The following is a 21,676-nucleotide window of genomic DNA, read 5'->3' as shown; positions in this document are numbered from 1 at the left end:
GGCACCTGTAGTCCTAGCTACTCAGGAGGCTGAGGCAGGAGAATGGCGTGAACTCGGGAGGCAGAGCTTGCAGTGAGCTGAGATCAAGCCACTGCACTGCAGCCTGGGCAACAGAGTGAGACTCTGTCTCAAAAAAAAAAAAAAAAAAAAAAAAAAAGTTATTCTTTAAGGTCTAATCCTGGCCACCACACTATACAACTCAGGGGATACCATTTACATTATACTTACTCTGTGCTGTGCTATGCTGAATACAGAGTACAGTATGAATGGTACCCCCTGGAGTTGTACAGTGTTAACATTTTAGATACAACCAGTAATATATATGCCTATTTGCAAAGTTTTCCAATACCTTAACCCTTTACAAAATGTAAGATTTTCATCCATCTTGTGTTGATATTATAGAAGCTGTGATTAACAATTTTTTAAATTACTATTTATGTATCCCAGTGTTACTTAATAATCTTAACCCCATGTTGTAGAAAGTTACTTTAACAGATTTTTTAAAGAGGTGTTTGTTTTATAATACACTGAGTCTTATTCTGAACATCTAGTGAACAAAACTTTAAAACTATAAATATGTATGTATCTAATACATCTAGAAATTGGGTTAAATGCCAAGAACAAAAATTGCAAAAGGCAGCTGGAAACACAAAACAATTATCAAACTGTATTAATATTCTTTATTCTGTATCACTGATCATTGCTATTTGTGGGCCAGAACCACTTTCAAAAATATATCCTGTTATTATAACTGGTTTTAATACTTCATTTTTCAAAATGATCTTTCATAAACATGCCTGTTTATTTGTCCATATAACAACTGCTTTTTATATCATTATATGTAACATATACCAGTTACATAATATCTAAAACACTTAAGAACTATGAAACAGGATTATTATTCACATTTCTGAGAATCAGAGGAGATAACTTGCTCAAGCTTTTACAGTTACTCAATTGTAAAGCCAGGACTGGAACTTCCATTTGTCTAACTCCAAAGCCCTTTATCTGAGTCATGTGGATGTCCTCGATGTACAACAAGGTCTGTTTTATATTTTGGTTTTCTTTTTTTTGGGAGGGGTGGAGGGCAGGAGGGTGCCTATAATGAACAAAAAATAAGTATGGCAAGGATGTGGACAAATTGGAACCCTCATACGCCGCTGGGAAAGTAAAATGGTACAGCTTTTGTGAAAAGCAGTTCAGTGTTTCCTCACAAAGACAGAGAAATTATCATATGACACAGCAATTCCACTCCTAGGAATAAACAGTGAAAAAATAAAACCATGTATTCAAACAGATGTGTATTCGTGAATCCTTCATAGCAACACTATTCACAGTACCCAAAAGGTGGAAACAACCGAAAGGCTCACAACTGGTGAGGAGATAAACTATACCACATGCTTTTTTTGGTATTGTGGTATTTCTTGAAATGTTCAGTTTTTCTTCTTTAGCCTACTGTGGTATGTCAGAGTACTGGGAACTGCCATTCTTTGTGGTCTTGTAATACCCTTTGTGGAGGGGTATTATTCTCTTAACATAATAAATAAATTTGACCTTTTATAATTTTCATATTCTTGTTCATCAGTGAGATTAGATAACTGTCATTTAACAGTACTGGTGTTACGCTTGGGGATTCATATTACATTTGCCTCAAAACAAGTTTGAGGTAGTTTCCCATCTTTTCTTAAGCTCTAAAATAAAAGACACATGGGACATTTATACCACTTACACATTTAAAACATCTTATCTGCAGATCTATAGAGAAAAGTAATTTAATAAACATTAAAAAGTATAAATTGAAAAAAGTTAGTTTACAAAGAACCTAGTTAATTATGGTTTTCAAATGAATCATCTGTTGATTATCTGAAGGAACTGCCGTTGAAGATTTTTTTGTTTTACTCCTTTTTGGATAAAAATGTATCTGTTGCTTTGAGCTCCTCCAAAGTTGCATCTTATTACGTTCTGATTTACTTCTGCTTTCCGCTGTTTGCACTACAGTTTGATGCTTTCTCATTAAGTCTTTAACTACAGACATGCTCACACACAGGGCCTTAATATTCTTGTATAGACTCCCCCCGCCCCCCCATTATTACCAATGGTGATTTTGCATTATGTCGTAGGTAAATTATAGGGGGTGCTTAGATTAAGAAATGACTAGCCATTAAAATCAAGTAGGAAACATGATCTTAATTGTTCTTCCATAGCTTCACAGAGGATAAATGAATTTCATCATCTCCCCCTGCCCCTTCCCCACTCTCCTTATCCCAACTAACACCATTAGCCTCAGTACCAGAAACAGAGTACTGCTTCTCACATTACTATCTGAATCCTTAGACATGCCTTCTTAAAATGCACATTTAGTAGGCCACCCTTGGCCTACTAAATCGGAATCTCTGCTTTGGGTAATTGTTGATTATAACAATCTCCTGATTCACCAAGTCCAACCAGAACACCACCAATTTATAGCATGAGGGTAAAGTGAACCTAAAATTTATCATACAAATTCGAGTATTTCTAAAAGTAAAAGGAAATGCTATTAATATTTTTGTCAAGACAATAGATGTAAACCAAGGAGTACGGTCAAGCACTGTTGCTGCTGTGCTCTACACTTTGAGTCTGGCAAGTTTCAGAAGTACTTTCAACTAAGTTAATTAAAATTATTCTCATAGCGCTACAGCATTTTACTGAGATGAAAATATAAAGAAACATAAGAGCTATACCCAGTCCTAGTGCCCGGTTCAGCTGGGAGGAAAGGGCACATGACAAGAGGAAGTACCAGTGAATTAAATATGAGTAGTACAAATGTCTCTCAAAAGAGATATGTGCAGGAAGGGCTTCACAAAAAGATGTAACATTTGAAATAGGCTTTAAAAGATCACTACCACTTGAAGGATGAAAGCCATCCTAAGCAACGAGAGATGTAAACAAAGATGCAGAATCTAGAAAACTCAACTTTTACTCAGGTAATAGGAATCAATACTTTTGAAACAATATAAGACTTTTCTACATAATGGAAGAAAAAATAAAGATAAGATAAAAATAAAGATAAATTAAGAGCACTAAATGCAGGTAATTTTGATAGACAACCACTGGGATTCTAAGGGAAATCCATCACCAAAAAGCAGCTGTGATACAATGTGGCGTGAGAGCCTAGGGGAGATGAGAAGGGATAAACGACACAAGGGTGAAAAAAGAATATATATCACATACATAAAGAAATGCTAAATACTAAGGAGAGTGGGAGAAAGAAGACACATTTCAAGTACATCAGAAGAGAAGATGAAACTGAAGACAACGTGGGCATAAGAAACAGAGTAAGTCATATGAAAAAATACTAACAGCTAATATTACCAGATGACCTTTCTAAAAGAAAATGAAAGAGGAAAAACCAGATAACAAAAATATGAAAGAAATATAAGACACAAAAGTGGAAAGAAAAAAAATAAATACAGATAGATAGATAAATGGGAAGCTGGATAGTGGATAATAAGAAAAAGATGAAAGAATTAAATGAGCTTAAAAAAATCTCTTAGAAAAGGAAAGAGGTTAAACAAAAGAAAAGAGATTAGAAGAGTAAAAAAAAAAAGTGTAGTTTGAGGCAATGGGGTGACAGAAATCCTTTTAGGAACACAAGTTTTCCTGTAAGTGAAAAAAAAAATTCATTAATAATAAAAAGATCAAAGGAATACACAGAGTCACATATTTATAAGAGCCATGTGTGCATACGTACACATTAAGCTCATGCGCAAAGTTCAAATGTACTATGAGAATTCAGAATTGCGGGGAGGTGTAAAAACTAAAAGGCTAGAGGAAGAAATTTTTTTTCGCATATTAGACAATTACATATGCAGTAAAAATCACACAAATGTATCTTGGTCGAGATACATTTTATGCAAGAAACACAACTATTACAAATTATTATATATTACTCAAAGTAATGCTATATAAAATTAGTTTCTTACAACATTATGATTTGCTATCACTACAATGTGGAATCTAGACTAGTAATTTGCAAGTGCAAGTCACAGCCCCTCCCCTCCAAGACACCTGGAAATGGGGGGAAGAGGCAGGTTTTGGTGGCCAGTACATAGCATTTAGTCAGCAGAGTCCGAGGATGTTCAATGTCTTCCAAGTCAAAGCACAATCCAGTCAAAAATAACCAAGATGCCCCTGATGAGAAACACTAAACAAAGGAGGCTGCTTCTTGTATATTAACAACAGGGTTAATTTTTAAGTTCAATTATTGTGACAAATTAATTTGATTCTTATAAAGGTTTGCGTTCTACCTTAATCTACCCCCTCAGTTTAATTCAAAACTTAAAGCAGACCTATAGTTTTAATAAAGATATCTCAGTTCTCCTAATGCCAAGACTTAATTATCTCTGACAACTGACAAGGAAGTGGCTAGGAGAATGTCATGTTTCAAACAACACCTTCAATAAGTATTCAGTTTTCAAAATAATACCTAGAGCAATGGTTAAGTTGAATGTATGTACTCGCATTGCTATACACCAAATAGGTTCATATGACTTTTACCCTCTAAGGTTTCCTAGAGCAAAGCAATTTAAGCTGAAGGTTTTTTTAAATTAAGAAATTCTATAAAGATGATAACAGCAATATACTGAAGTACTACAATGGGTTGAAACACAATTACGAGGTGACAATCATTCTGAAAAGGATACTAGGACACCAACTCATTATTTTGAAAAAGAAGAAAAAACTGATAAGGGAAAAAAATTAAGCACATATCTTACCTTTACCATGTAACTTACATGACTAGGTAACCAAATAGGAGATGAGAATAAGTTTCTGTTTAGAGCTGTATTCCAATGGCTGCTAACATCACAGAAAAACAACCAGATCTTAGGTGCCTTTTGATAGAAAAGCACACCAGGAGTTTTGTTTTGTTAAAACAAAACAAACAAACAAAAAGTGGTAGTTATCAGAAAAAAAAAAAAATTCCAGCCTGAATTTGATCAAGCCTCTTGATCTAACTCCCAAACATACAAGAAACACTAAGGATGAAGACAGATTATTAAACTACACCATAGAAATCCAATAAGCAAAACAGACTCTAAGATACTCAGGCCAGTTTCTTCAATAAATAAATTGCAAAAATGAAGACAACACTGAGGAGAACCTTACAGATTAGAAAAAAAAAAAAAAAGAAAAAACCTGAGTATAACTTCTGATGCCCCAAAAAATTAATAGCCTATTCTTGACCTGAAGCCTTACCAATAACAAAAACATTTTGTATGTTACATGTATTACATACTGTATTCTTATAGTAAAATAAGCAAAGGAAAATCATAAGGCAGATAAAATACATTTACAGTTCTATACTGTATTTATCAATATTGTAAGCTTATCTGAAATGGCAGGCACCTACAGCTGCAGATCTCAACCTACAGTACATATCAAGCAATTCAACTTTTTCTTGTGAAGTCATGACTTTTCTCTGCTTCTTGGGGCATTTCCAGCATCACTAGTGCCACTTCACGTAGGTCCCATGGTGTTAAGGTTTACAGTATTGCACAAAACACAGTAAAATACACATGTGAACCAGGAGAAATCACTTTTTACTGCAATACACAATTTACTGGAGTGATGAACTGCTTATACACAAATGATTGGCAACACACAGTTTTTTAATTTTATGCAGTTAATTTTATGCAGTTATGATTTAATATTTATGTTTACATTTCTCTTGACTCCAAATGGCACCATGTATGGTCTGTAAATGACTGTGTAAATTTTGATAAATTCTAATTTTTTATAATAGATTTGTGTATATTTCATAGTAGTAAATGATAAAACAAACTAGTATCCACATATATTTTGTGGATTCTTAATATTTTCACTATTTCTAGGCTACACCATTCACCTGCAAGTTTTTTTCAAATTGTAAATCTCTAAATATTTTTCCAATACATTTATTTAAAAAAGTTGTGTATAAAAGAACCCACTCGTTCAAATCCATGCTGTTCAAAGGTCAACTGGACTTTATTTGTATCCTCATTCAAATAACTGTGGGGAAGGAAGGACAACACCCATTTGTAAACCTAAACAATGACTGATTACCGAGCTACTGAAAATTTTTAGGCATGCTGATGTCACTATGGTTAAGTTGAAAGGAGTCTTATCTTTTGAAAGTGCATAGTGAAATACTTGCATGTTTTAAGATATAGATGAAATGATGTCTGAGATTTGTTTTAATGTAATAATGGGAGGGTGAAACAGAGGGAGGCATAGATGAAGCCAGATTCATGATTAGGTAACTACTAAAACTGGATAAAGGTTATATATATGGGGGTTCATCATACCAGCCTGTTTACTTTTGTATATGTTTCAAGTTCTCCAAAATTAAGAAACCTCGGCAGAAGGGAAAAGTGATAATTGCAACGTGCTTATTTTAGGGTTTTCAAAAGAACAAAATGAGTATTTGGTATCTTCTAATGGAAATGTGGATAGTAAGCACCTGGGAAGATGAGAAAAACGTCTTTTAAAATTTTACAAGGACACTGGTGTAAATATAAAATGAAGAAAAATTAAAGGCACACTAGTTAAAACTGCCATTGAATTCCATATAGATTACATGTCTCTGAGTTTGTGTTCAAAGCCTTCAAATGCCAGGTTTCTTCTCATTGTGATACCAGGTAAATTTAGTACAAGCATATATATCATAAATCTCACAAATAACACCAATACCCTAAGAAACAAGTATGAGGCAAGAATAAATCATAAAGCCAATGCCTTATGGTACCCTCTATATTTTGTTGTTGCTACTGTTTAAATTGAGAAGACTACAGAAAGCAATAGGAAGCCATAAAAAATATGTAGCCACAATCTTCTGAGATCGATTCTCTTCGGGACCCTGAATAAATGGATTCTTGACCTACTAAAATTTAATGTTAAAAAATGATCCATTTGTAAAGGACCTATAAGACTGTAAATGGCAAAACTAACTACAAATAACCACCCTCAGAAAGGGAATAAACAGTGTTTATAAAAAGTGAAACGCATGGATGTAAAGGGGGATCATGATGATGATTTGTAAGTGAAGGAAAAATAAAAAGGTAACAAAATTCATGTTTCCCTAGGCCTTTCATTCAGACCAAAAGATGTGGAACTATACTCCCAAAAGCAATTCTGGACTAGAGATGTCTTTATTTTTCCCCAGACAAGCTGGAAGTTAAACAGAATGACAGAATATATTTGCTCTGGAACATTAAAGCAGCAAACAAACTTTGGAATGGCATAACCAGTCCAAAAGCTTCCAAAAAAGGCAGACTACACCACAGTTCCTTTCAAAGCTTCATTTGTTGTGAATAACCATAAAGTTAAAACAATTATTATATACATCAAGGACCAAAAAGAAGGAACTGGGATTTTTAAAAATTGAATGACCCTAAGCTGATCCTCACTATTGGTATTACTTTATCACCACCTACCGACGGGCACATCCAAAACAGATGTGATAAACAAGCTTTTGTTGTTTCTCTATACACCCTTATAAAACTGATAGAATGAATGTCAACAGAGATAAAAATCCCAAGGCTTTACAATTTAACTTTACTACTGCATTTAGACAAGATGCAAGGCACATATTTGATTCATAAAACTCATTATTGTCATCAATTTAAAATGAAATATATAAATGTGGTAGGTCACCCTGAGAACATTAGTTCTGTTTTGTAAAGTGGAGCAGCCACTCTTCCAAAGAGACTCATGGAAAACGCAAATCCCAGCCTGATCAACATGGTGAAACCCTGTCTCTACCAAAAAAAATACAAAATTAGTCGAGTGTGGTGGCACATGCCTACAGTCCCAGCTACTCGAGAGGCTGAGGCAGGAGAATTGCTTGAACCTGGGAGGCGGAGGTTGCAGTGAGCTGACATTGCACCATTTCACTCCTGCCTGGGTAACAGAGTGAGACTCTCTCTCCAAAAAGAAAAAAAAGTTAGGCATGGTGGGGTGTGCCTATAGTCCCAGCTACTTGGGAGGCTGAGGTGGGAGGATTGCTTGAGGCTGGGAGGCTGAGGTTACACTGGGCCAAGATCATATTGCTCTCCAGCCTGAGTGACAGAGAGCCTGTCTCAAATAAAAAAAAGAAGAAGAAAAAAAGAAAAAGCAAATCCCCATACTAATGATCATAAGTTTATATAAATTCACAAGTACAAATTCACAAGTTTGGGAAAAACAGTTTAAATAAACTATGAAATACATAAAACAAGACAAAATTAAGAGGGACCTAATAAAAAATCCAAATTTCTGCAAAAAAAAATCAGAGCTGGTATCCATATTAAAAGATAATACATGCTCACATTACTGAGATATCAGCTTTAAAAATCCCTTAAAATTCTACATGATTGGAGTTCTTCCTCATAAAACACAAAAATTCTTATCTGCAGAGAGATTTTTTCCAACTTCAAAGCAATTCACAAACATGGAATGTTTCACAATACCCCGGAGAAAAAAGTAAAGGTAGATTTAAAAGTTACTCCTTTGCCTGTAAGAAAGCCATGCATAAAGAACTACATGGCTGAAAACAAAGATTTACCTTTTCCGTTATGATCATATTCAATCCCTGACCGTCTTCTTACAAAGAGAACAAGAAAAGACAGCTGACCACTTGGGGAATACTACCTGAAAAGAAAATGCTTCTGAATGATAATTTTAAAAAGATAAATGTAGGAAGGGCCTGGCATCCCCAAGCCAAAGACGGAAACTCTCTTCTTTCTCCAATTTACCATCTGGACTTTATTTGCCAGACTGTAAAGCCTGACAGGAACAGTATTTTGGATCCTCTGAGAAATAAGCAAATGAATGGGATATACTCAGACTAAGCATGTACTCAAAGATTTATATCAACTCTGCTTTTACCAGATTTTTCAAACAGCACTGTACAAAACCAAAAATGCTTTCATTTCAAGTCAAAAACTAGGTATTTGCCCTGGATCTGTCATATATACATACACATTGCATGACATTTGGCAATTTTCTCAACACTCACATTCAGTTTTGAAATCTAAACAGAATAATGATATTTACTTCATAGAGTTGTTTTGGGAATTAAAACAAAATATCGTATTATTAGGTTACTGTACTGTGGAATCTAGTACAGTGCCAAGCTGGTACTCAATTATTTCCTCTGTAAGCTTTTGAAGTGAGAGTGAAAGTCACCTATTCATATACATATATATATATAGGGAGGGAGAGAGAGAGAGTCTATCTTCTTTATGGCACGGAAATTGATTTCTCACTGAATATCTGTAACTTCTCCACATTTTTCAGCTACTTTGCAGTTACTCTACACTGATGACTAATTCATGCCTTACTTCCAGACCAAAGCACTTGAAAGTTGCCATATGACCCTCCAGGTGTCTTGCCTGGACATATGTTCCAAATGTCAGAGCTACAAGATAATGCAGATGTAAGTCAACACAGAGAAAAGCTGCCCAAGATAGTCCCTGGACCCACAGTGGACTTCACATGAGTGAGAAATAAATCTTTATACATTGAGCCACTGAGCCTTCTAGGTTTGTTTGTAATCACAACCAGAAAAATTTAATGTCTCCTTTTATAGTCTAATTGCACTTAAATAATGCAAGGCCAAATACATATATAAGTATTAAGTACTACTTAATACTTGTGTTTAAGTATTAAAGATTATCTTCCTTTCTGTGTAATATTGTGTATCTAGAATGAATGGAATGATTAAAAGACAGTAATTGAAAGCAAAGTGGAAAAACAACCCAATATACAAAGAACAACTTAAAAACGAGTAGACACTGATAGTTTCACCTTAAGAGAAAAGAACTCTTAAGCATACAAGTTACAAAACAAAAAACCCAACAAACCAAAAATAACAACTGAGAAACCAAAATCAGCTATTAGGAAACAGGTAAAAAAGAAAGCAAAGCAAATAAAAATACCCTTTCATCATGAGTAGTAAGTAATTTCAGTCATGGTCATGTAACAGAAGTAGCAGAGCAGTCCCTACCTATCTGTGCAGTTCCACCTTCCACAGTTCCAGCTACTCTAGGTCAACCACAGTCCAAAAATATTAAATGGAAAAATTCCAGAAATAATTCTTAAGTTTTAAATCGCACCTCATTCTAAGTAGCATGATGAAATCTCACATTGCCCTGCTCCATCCCACTTGGGCTTGAATCATATTTTTGTCCAGTTTATCCATACTGTATACGCTCTAGTCCAGGAGTGTCCAATCTTTTGGTTTCCCTGGGCCACAGCAGCAGCAGAACTCTCTTGGGCCACACATAAAATACACTAACACTAACAATAGCTGATGAGCTAAAACAAACAAACAAACAAAATTGCAAAAAAAACCTCATGTTTTAAGAAAGTTTATGAGTTTGTGTTCAGCCACAATTAAAGACGTCCTGGCCACCAAGTGGCCCAAGGGCCACAGGTAGAACAAGCTTGCTCTAGTCACTTGGTAGTGGTCTTGGCTATCAGACTCCACTATTAGAATCGGTTATAGACTACTGCAGTGCTTATTTTCAAACAACCCTCATTTTACTTAACAATGGCTCCAAAGCCCAAGAGTAGTGATGCTGGCAGTTTGGATATGCCAACGGGAAGTTGTTAATCTCTTTTTGTGCCTAATTTGTAACCCTTATGTAAACATATCATAGGTATGTATGTATAGGAAAAAACACAGTATATAAAGGGTTCAATACTATCTCAACTTTCAGGCATCCACTAGGGAGTCTTGAAATGTATTCCCCACAGATAAGGGGGAACTATTATATAGGACCATAACTGCTTATCTAGAATTCTAGAATCCCAAAACTCTGAAAAAAAAAAAAAAAAAAAAAACTCAAAGCCTTTTTAATAAGGTTGTTACAAAATAATTTGGTAGCAACCCTAAATCTGAACTGACTTGAAACTATTTGTAGTTTCTACTTATCCCACCTGTATGAATATTAATACATTTTTAGTGTGGAAACAGTAATGTCGAGAAACAGTAATGCTGTGGAACAGATTACTTAAAGTACCACAAACACATCGTATTACCTTTCTAAAACATGAAAATTTCTGCATTCTGAAACATATCTGGCCCCAAGGGTCTGAAATAAAGGATTATGAACTTGTAAAAATTGAAGTAACTTGTGTATTGTCGTAATGATGAAAATAAAACCCAAATGAAGAGCACACATTTCTAACCTGTGTGTAATTCAATGTCAAACTGAATTTTGATGACTGTCCAATGTTATTTCTCCATGATGTTCCTTTAATACTCCTAGTAGAACATAGTAGACATAACCAGCGTAAAGCTAGATCATGCAGGGATATAATTAACTGGCACAAGATCTAAAAGAAATAAAATACTGCTGTAAGCATTTCTGGCCTCAGAAGACCATAATTTAGCAAGTACTCAAGGTAGTCATTCCTGTGGTTTCACATAAAAAATAACACACACGTATGTCAAATAATATAAGACATATGTAAACTATGCATAGAGGTAGCAGGAAGTGAAGAATCAGCTGAGGAAGGTGTAGGTGAATATATTAAGGAGGCATCACTAATAAGACAGGAAAACAGTCAAAAGCAAACTATTCAAAAATTCAAGAGGCAAAGTACAGGAGCAAATATCTATAGGAGGGTCTCTCAACTTCAGCACTAGACATTTTGGCCCAGATAATTCTTTATTGTGGGAGTCTGTCCTATGTATTATAGGGTATTCAGCAGTATCCCTGACTTCTACCTACTAACGTCAGTGGCAGCCCCCTTCTCCCTCAGTTATGAAAAGCAAAAAGTATCTCCGGGCATTACCAATTGTCGCCTAGCCTAGGGGCTGGGGAAGGGGAGGACAAAAATTGCCTCAGTTGAGAACCACTGATCCAAAGGCAAAAGAAAGATTAAAAGTTTGAAGATGTTTCAGCTTCCAGACTCCAATTAAAATGCCCAAACATACTTACCTGTCAAAATTGGTATGTGGAAAAAAAAATCACTTTCTATTTCTCTAGATTTACAAGTGATTTTATTATGTTTTTATCTCATATTGATAGGGAAGAAGAGACCGAAAGGTCAAGTTCTTCATTCTCAATCTGAATGTCCTTACACTCTATGCAAGACTTGCTGATTTTCCTGAAAAGTAAACATATCCATCTGTTGTTACAGCAACTCATTTAAGGAGAGCATAAAGTACTATCTGGTTATGAGAGGAATATGATTTGCAGCATGTAGCTGCAAAGTAAATACATAACTTTTTTAAAAGCACATGCTGTTTTACCCACCTTCTAATTACATTATCTGCATTGAACTTAATAGATCCTTAACAAAAACGTGAAGTTTACAGGGAAGAATATTATTTTCAGTTGGTCACTCTTTTGGAAAAATGTTTCCAGTCACACAGAGTACTGAGTATTTCTGCTACATTGGCATGTATGGAGGAAATAACTAGGCCTACTGTGAGTATCAATTTCCTCTTATAAGCAAAAACAGTAGCTAGGTAAACTTTGAAGAGGTTATTAAATATTAAGTATGATAATTATGAAAAAGGTAAAGAATGAATAGGATATTTAATAAATTTTCTCTGAAGTCATTGTTTTGCCTGGAATTGCTATTTCTATGTCAATTTGAGAGACTTCAATTTATTAACAGACCTTCACATGCAAAGCACCATGTGAAGGAAGGAAAAGATACAAAAATGAATAAGACAATCTCTCCCTTCAAGGAACACTCGCTCTTGCAGAAAGTAGACAAATATTATAATACAGCATGAAAAAAGTACTTTATTACAGTTGTGTTGAAGAAACTATTGGCTTATTGAAAAATAAAACATCAATTTGCTTTGATCATAAACCATTTAAAATTATCACTAACGCCCAAGTCCCCAGAAAAACCCTCATGATTTTTGAGGTTTATGCTGATGCCAAAATGAATTTATTAACAATAAAACTAATAATATAAACTATCTGTAGATGACCACGGCACAGTGGGATGAAAAATACTTTGTCAGAGTAGTTCTGTATTTATCTGTTTTACAGTCAAGCTTCCAATTAAGATTTAATTTTTATAAAAAGGGGGTTCCAGGACCTTTTTTTTGAAGAGTTGAAAATAAAAGGCCTAAATAACTAATGAGATACAATCTTGTAGCAAACACTAAAACAAAAACAATCAAATGTATTAAGTAAAGAAGAAAAAGTAGTCTATCTATATGTGTGAGAGAGTTTAAAACCAAGTACTCTATAAGCAACCAACAAAGCTAATATAGGGATCACATGTTATTTCAATTATTACCTGCTTTCATACGCCAATCAGAAAAAGGCTTTCAAAATTTCTCCTTAGTTCACAGACAAGGAAAGAATGCTATGGGATTAGGTAATGCAGATAACAGCAATCCAGAATGTGAATTTTACAACTGCTGATATAATCCCATTCACAGTAAAATCACAAATTCTTATATTTTAAAAGGGGAAAACATAATCATTACTCATCTAAAAATTGTTTATTATACTTTACTGGACAATCATAATATTCTCTGTTGAATTAAATATCATTAATCTTATGCATGTTCCTTTAAAAGTGATACAGTATTTGTTCATCTGTGCCTGAAGTTTTTAGGCTAATTTTCTTTTTTACACAAGTTCCTAGGAACTGCTTTTACTGACATTAAAAAACAAATTGCTTGTTATGTACTTGTACTCAATAATTTGGTGAACTGACTAAGATAAAATCACATAAGATGTCAATGCACTGGAGAAAATGCCAGCAACAGTGAGAGCACATCGCTACAGGCTACACTGTCTCTCCCATTTTTATCTTGCTGTGGCCACTTTACTGACTCGATTTACACTGCTACAAAACTTAAACACATTAATTCATTTAATCCTCACAATAACCCTATTATAAAGGGGGGTATCATTTTAATCCCCACTTTACAACTGAGGAGAAGAACTGAAATATTCCAAAATGTATCTAAGGTAATAACATAGCAAGTTAGTGACAGAGCATGGATCTGAAACCAGACAGTCTTGCTCCAGTACCAGCACTTTTCAAACCTACTTATATATATATATATACAATTCACCAGGAAGCTTGTTAAATTCAAATTCTGGGTTGGGGGTTGGGGGAAGCAAGAGTCTGAATTTCTAACAACCTCATCTGTGACGCGGATGCTGACAGTCAGCAGATCACTCTTATAAGTAGCAAAGTTCTAGTCCACCCTAGAAAATGATGGAAAGTGGTAGCAACCCTCAGAAGAAAGTAGCATTCATCCTCAGACAATTAGACTAATGAGGAATCTAGAGATTACCAACTACTGGTTTAGAAACAACTGCTTCTTTTATGATTTCATTATTTTTTTATTTTTAAAGAAGAAAGTCAACGAAATTACCTGATCTCAGGTTTTGCTAGTCAATATATTAATACTATTAACTTGAAACTGTAATACATATCCCCCAATATGGCTTTTCCCACATCAAGAAACTATTTATTAATACAAATACCCCCAAATATCTTCAGAATAGATTCAATCTGAACATACTGATGAATATTTTAAGAGTGTATATTTGTACTTCTTCCTATATGGAAAGAAATTAAGGATTAAGTTAGAAATCCAGTACCTTTCTAAACTTTTGCTGTTTGCACAAGTGGTGACTAGGAGAGGACAAGGACACCCTCTGGGAAACAGATGGAAAGTAAATGTCTTAATAACACATCACTAAACAATTCCAGTCAATAATTCTCTCTAAATACAAATAGGGAAATGCCATAACACAATTTCCCTTGACTCTCATTGATGTATCAATTATTTATACTCTATGTAAATAGCATAAACTGAAACCAATAAATAAATATATCCTTATGTTTAGTACACTATGGCCCATGGCCCTCCAATACCTAAAACCATTTAAAATAACAGCAAATCACTGGAAATAACGTCATTATCAAACTTTTACACTATCGGGAAAAGAAATATCAATGCTATCAAAATATATTAAAACATGTATAAAGCTATACACAATTCAATTAAATCTATCCTAAGATCACCCTGGGTATGTATGTACAAGACATAACTATGTAATAATTAAAGAATATTTCATTAATTAAAACACAGGAAGGGATTTTAGAGAAATCATCCTAGTCTGAATAATTTTGGTTTTGCTGAGTTTTCTTTTATTTCATTCAACTTTTTCCTGAATGTACACAGATACACTTTACATTTCTTCCCTGAGGAAGAATTAAATCTGTCATGTACTTTGACAAGCTTGTAAAAATCATATTCAAAACTGTAATGGAATTCTGATTAAATAACTACACACGAAAGCCAAATGTATTAGGTTTCATAGATCTCAGGCAATATGAATTCACATATTCTAGAATTTATGAATATAGATTCCATTTTTTAATTACAGCATAAATTAATAAATTTAAACTGTACAATCACCGTAAAGCTAAAATTCTCATTTATGCACTTGTGAATTAAAAGAACATAACACCACAGTCTGTCACAGATCTGACATGAAGCCAAAAATACAATACAAATTCAGGCTTTTTATTGGTCAAAATTCTAAAACACCTTTACTAAACACTCAGTATTCCAATTCCTACTCAAGGACAAAAACTAGGTCTTCTTCCACCCAAAAGAATTTGAAGACAAACAAAGTATCTGGATATTTTACATGTGAGGCATATGGAAAAACACTGCCTCCAAATAATAAGAAATAACTTATCCTGGTTCCCTACTAAGACATACTGTATGTCTCTTTTTCACATAGCACAGCCACACATAAACTCATCTATTAAAAGAACTTGAGAATTGAAAGATGTCATTTGTAACAGTTGATAGTCATCACAGGTTGTGACAAGAGAAAGCAGGGATGAGGTGTTCCATGTTATTGTTCACAGAAAGCCCAGTTCTGATGTTTCACTAGTCTAAGCACTAAATGAGGAAGCATTATTTCAAGGACTTAAATGAAATCTGGTATATAAAGAGAAAGACAAGTGAAACCTCCCATCTATTTGAAAGATTCTACTCCCTCTAAAATAATCCTCAGTGACCTTGAGGAAACATTCCCGAGTTAAACATGTAAAGTAGATTTCTCTGGCAACTGCAAGCAACACTAGGCTATTGCTCTGAGGGCACTCAACACATGTCTACTAGGCTCTCTAGATTTATGCACGTACATTAGTTTGTTCCATTTGCAGAAAATCAACAGAAACCTTTAAAAATGTTTGACCTTACATGCAATTTTAAAACATTTAAGAGTTCTGAATTGATAGATCTTTACATTTTTCATAATGGGAAATATCAGAATACACTCTGCAAGTTAAGTGATTCTTCCAGGGAGCAAATTTAACTTGACCTCCCTAAATGGCTACAGATTTGACACACCATTTAGAAGGCTGGAGGGAAAATACTTTGATTTACTTGTTCTCTAAAGCAGCACTGTTCAACAGAAATATAATGCAAGTCACATATGTAATTTTAAATATTCTAATAACCACATTAAAATAGTAAAAAAGTGAAATTAATTTTAACATTTTATATAGCCAAATATAGCCAAAATATTATTTTAATATTAATGAACATTTTTTTAAGTCAATGCAGTATTATACATTCTTTTGTTGTACTAAGTTTTCAAAATCCAATGTGTATAAATTTTACCCTTATAGCACATCTCGTTTTGGACTAGCCACAACTGAAGAGGTCAATAGCCACATGTGGCAAGTGGCTACATTACTGAACAGCCTAGCTCTTAAGTAATACTTTGAGATCTCACATACCACTATCTCCTTAAAATTAGTTTACATTCATGTTTCCTGTTTGAACTGAAATTACGAATACAAGCAAACTGTTCATTCAGTGGATAAATCAGGATCAAATCACCTTATCTGAGGATCCAGTTAACACAGTAAGAAGCAACTGGATTATACCCTATTATATCACAAGTAGACTTCAGAGATAGGGTCTGATCATCCCAAGTGAATATAACTTGTAGCAGAAATACAGGTTAAACACGAAAACATTTTCCTATCAAACCATAAAACTGCCTAATTTCTTGCAGCCACTCGCATTATTGAGCACATATCTCTCCACAAACTATCTACAATATTGTTTTCTATGTGTGTTCAATTTTGTAAGCCATACAGTCATTAAAAAAAAGAATAGAGCGCTATACAAATGAAATGAAAAAAATTATTGGAGAAAAAATAATCAACCAGCTACTTTTAATGTATCTTATACCAACCAATAATCTTAAATTCATCTACCTGAGTTCCACTAAAATGAATTCCCACAATTCTAATTCATTTACTGCTTTTCATACACATATTCCAACTACCAAAATTACTAAAAATGTTCCCAAGCAATCAGGACATTTGCTTAAAAAGTAAATAACTCCAACAATGCATTCTGTAGAAAACAACGACTAAAACCATTAGCTTAGCCCATAAAATTTGTCCTTAAGGCTAGTAACTGAATAAATCAAACAGAAACAACTATATGCTTATTTACTGCATTTACATTTTGTAACACCACATTCAGCAATTTCTAAATGTGGAAGGTCAGTTCAGACTGCACACACAAGCAGTAACTTTAAAGCTTAGCAAAATTTTAGAAGTTTCTTCAGTATACTTCTGAATAAACACCCTCTACAGAAATACATCAGAACAAAAATCAGCACCATTCATACGAATATCAGAAGCACAAAATCAGTATATTCATAAATCCACAATGTATACTTATGCTAAAAAGTATTTTTTCTCCCAATTTTATCTAGTTCACCTTCTACAATTTTTGTTTAATGCACTTGCAAAGCTGTAAAGAAGCAAATGTTGTCTCTTCTGCTGCACACATATCTAGACAATACAACAATCTCTTGGTATTTTTCCACAATTTGAAACCAAAACAACAAAATTCATTTCTTACCTGCAATTAGGAGGAGGATCAAGGGTTATTTCAGCTAGCTCCTTCTGAATTCTGTTAGTGAAATGAGAAGAGACAAAAAGGATTTGAGATAGTCTACAGAATAACCAGGGAATTACACTGCCCTCTACCACCATGCAGTTAAATGCAAGGCTGGCTCTGCCTTCAGTAATGCTAACATGGCTGCTTCCTCTTTGTTCTCAGAGGCATAACCCAAATCCCTTAACAGAAACTTTGCAGCTTTTTTTCTCACTTGCTGCTGCAAACAAGTAAGTCATTTACACTTGATTGGAGAAATACTCATCCACTAGTACTCAGTAAAGAATATAATATCTATTTCAAAACACTTTTTACCAAAGAAATTCTCTTTTCAAGCTTATATGCAAATGAGACAAAAAGGGAGGAGGGAAACCACTGGAATATTTGACAAGGACTTCAAGTGACTTTTACTGAGGTAAAAATTAACAGGCTACTGCAAGAGCACATTGACAGTTCTGACAATATTTTATCTGTCAAAAAAAAAGTTTAAAATTTACAAATATCTTTACTTGTGAAAAACTTTCAAAGACTACTTGACATTCTAATTTAACCATTTCTGTTTTCCCTGATTTTAGGTACAGCACTTAAATTTAATAAACATTGAGAGAAGGAGGAGAAAATACATAGGCCCGAGTTAAGGGGGAGAAAAGCAGTTCTCTGATTTGATGCAAATTTAAGATGATTTCAAAACTTTAGATGTGTCTAATATGTTCCGCATCAACACTATACCAAATTGAGAATTTTAAATTATGTCAAAGACTGCTGCCATTCAAAAATATTCTCAAGTTATTAATACTTCATTACTGAGACAATAAAGGAGAAAATCCATAGAAAAATACGAGCATTTATGAATCACCACAGAATGCAATATTTGATCAGTTTTTATATTCTTTTTCCTTTAGTTGTCATCAATAAAAATTAACAAAATGTCAAAATTGGTTAATGCTGTAAACATTATACATTTTATGTATAATTACTAGAGTCTGTGGATATTCCACTACTACTACCACTGATAGAGTCTCATTGACAGAATCTTTTTTTCTCCATCAGAAAATATAAATCAATAGGAAACAAATGATCTTTCACTTACATCCAATTAAATATGTTTCTCCTGCCATTGAGTATTAACTTGTCAAGCACATCCACAAGTTTCAGAGTGAAGGGGGCCAAGGACAATGAAAGTTTTCTATCACCAGTGACACCTCAAATTGTAAAGGGCTACTTCTCAGTTTGATTTGCCCTCACAAGCACAGGAAGGGATAATCATAATTTAACCACGAAAGTTACCTGTGATACATGATTTAAAGTCATGTTTTGTAAAACTGTAAGCAGATTTGCAGCACAATTTTAAATCTGCTTTCAAATATAGCAAAGGCCTGAATTTGCAAATTTTCTAGCAAATATGATCATTTCTGATCATTAAGTTTCATGAAGAGAGGCACTGCTAATCTCTGGAAGTGTCAATTTCATTAAAGAAGATTATGACTCATAAAAGGAAACATCCCCAAAGTACCATCTAATTTGGGTTCACCAAATTTTCCTTGCCAACTCCTTAATCTGTCAGAATGTTAGTCTAATCTCTACTCAAGGACACTCTTAACTGAAGTTACCGAAGTACAGAATTAAGTTTGCTTAAAAGTATAATTCTACTAATGTTGCTTACATTCCACCTAAAAAATGACAACTCATTCAAGTACAATTAAACTGATAATGAAGTAAATATTTCTGAACTATTGCTATTGAGGTACAACCAACAAAAGCATCCAACCACCTGGAAGACAACCTGACAAAGTGTGCTGGATCCTTATTTTACACATTACCTTTTAGCACTAGTGGATAACTTAGCAGTGGTTTTGCTAGAGAGTTTGGTGTTTTTCTTCTGCTGGGTGGCAGAAGGTTTTCTTTCCTCTTGTTCTTCAGGCTCTGGAGCGGCTGGGTCTCGCTGGTCCGCATCTGAACTGCCACTGCTGGTGCTGGGGCTCTCATCATCGGACCTTTGCCTATCACTGGACATCTTGGTGAAGTTATCTCTTGGAAAACTTTTAAAGAGAACAGGGGAGGAGGGGGAGAAAATGTTAAATCTAGGAAATAAACCAACAGCATTTTCTTCTAGTCATCTAAAATCGTCTTGTAATGAAAAAGCTTCAAAAGTGTTCACACTTATTTCATCGTACAACGAAGGTACAGGGGAGGTGAAATGTCACACAACGCCAGCGTTCAGGGATTTGCCGAACTCAAGTTAGAAAACCCACTCACATTTTTTTCCATCTCTTGGACAATCTATCAATTGTCTACTTTCTCAGAAGGCATGAAACAGATTTGCCAAGGAACTTAGGCAACAAGCATTAATAACATATGACACACTGTAAATAACATCTCGCTGAAAAACGTTTAAAAGTCACTAATAACGTCTAAATATTTACACACTGACATTGGTCAAAGCTACCAAATTCCCTTTCCGAGAGGAAAACACATCCTGTTAATCGTCCATATGCTTATTTAAGGTGGCGATTCCTCCTCAGTGCACGTAAAGCCTTTAAACACAACACTTGGAAATTTAGAAATCAACTAACGAGCTGCTCTAGCTGTTTCCACGGCCAACAGCGAAGATTCATCCGGCCAAGACCGAGCTGCCACCCTGGGAAAAGCAGAATTCAAACTGCACCTTCTGCAAAGCTCCCAATGCCACCAAGGTTCCTCGCTCAATTTTTATATCACGGACCGACATTTTGTCCAAAATAACGAAAAAAATAAGAAACCCAGAGGAAAAACAAACAAATAAACAAAGCCCCAAGAAGTGCAACAAATTTCCGCGCCCGCGGAGGCGAGCCACGGCCGGCGGCGGCGGCCACGCAGCTCCGCGGCCCTTTGTGGGGAGGGCCGCGCGGGGGCCGCGGGTAGCGCTCGCCGCGCCGGGCGCCAAGTGATGCGAGCAGCCCGGCCGGCCTCGCCGCGGCTCGCGGACACCGGCGGCGCGGGCGCCCGGCGCGAACAAAGCTGCCCGCCCCCGCCCCCTCCCCCACCACCACCGCCGCCGCCCCGGCCGCCCCCCACGCGGCCCCCCGGCCCCGCCGCCTTACCTCGGCCGCCCGCCCGGCCCGCTCGCGCGCCGCTACGGTGTGGGGGAGGGAGAGAGAAAAAAACCCTTCCTTAAGGAAATGGAGGCAGCTGTGGGGGGGGGAAGGGGGGGGAGGGAAAAAAAGAAGCCGAGGAGGCTCTGGCCGGGGAGTGTGGAACATTGAAAGTCGGAGGGGGTTGTGCAGTGCCGGGCTCCGGCCGGAGGGTGGCGCCGCCCAGCGCCTTCGGAAAAAAGGGGGGGGTGGTGGGAGCTCGGCTGGGCGAGGGCGCGAGCTCCCGGCGAGGCGGAGGGGACGCGGGAGACCCCCGCGCGCTGTAGCCTCCCGCCGCCGCCGCCCGGCTGGGCTCCTCCCGGCCGCGCAGTCAGCAAGTTCCGAGGCGAGCGCGGGGGGAGGGGCGGGCGCGGCGGCGACGCGCGTGCTCGCTGCTTGCCTGGCGGAGGGGCGCGCGCCGCCGACGCCCGGCGGGCGCGAGCTGCTCCCGCGCGCTCCCGCGCGCGCTCTCCGCACCTCCCCTCACCCGGGGGGTGCACGCGTCCGCCCGCGCGCGGCCAGGACAAAGAGCGCGGCGGGGACCCGGCGGGCTGGCCCCTGCCGCCCTTGGCCGCGGAGCCTGTGCCAGAGAAGGCGGGGGCGCGGGCACCGTATCGCGGGGCCGCTG

At 36.4% G+C, this 21,676-nt stretch overlaps 1 protein-coding gene across 3 annotated transcripts in view; it reads right to left on the bottom strand.

The window, feature by feature from the left end:
• Positions 1-21,452, bottom strand: part of UBE2E3 (ubiquitin conjugating enzyme E2 E3) — an 83,879-nt gene extending 62,427 nt beyond the window's left edge. Inside the window, exons 1-3 of one of the 3 annotated variants that reach the window (XM_030802718.1) lie at positions 21,019-21,452; positions 19,759-19,977; positions 17,903-17,953 (exon numbers count right to left, since the gene is read on the bottom strand). In XM_030802718.1, coding sequence (XP_030658578.1) covers positions 17,903-17,953; positions 19,759-19,952 — 245 coding nt within the window. In that variant the 5' untranslated portion in view covers positions 19,953-19,977; positions 21,019-21,452. Of the gene's footprint in view, positions 1-17,902; positions 17,954-19,758; positions 19,978-20,511; positions 20,883-21,018 lie in introns of those variants that run through there. The other 2 variants (XM_003253799.3, XM_030802719.1) reach the window with 2 other exon arrangements.
• Between the last annotated feature and the right edge of the window lie 224 nt (positions 21,453-21,676).

This window comes from Nomascus leucogenys, chromosome 22a, assembly GCF_006542625.1.
Source record: "Nomascus leucogenys isolate Asia chromosome 22a, Asia_NLE_v1, whole genome shotgun sequence".
In the NCBI taxonomy this organism is placed as follows: Eukaryota; Metazoa; Chordata; class Mammalia; order Primates; family Hylobatidae; genus Nomascus; species Nomascus leucogenys.
Note: the sequence above shows the minus strand (reverse complement) of the source record. Positions and strands in the feature narration are given on the sequence as shown.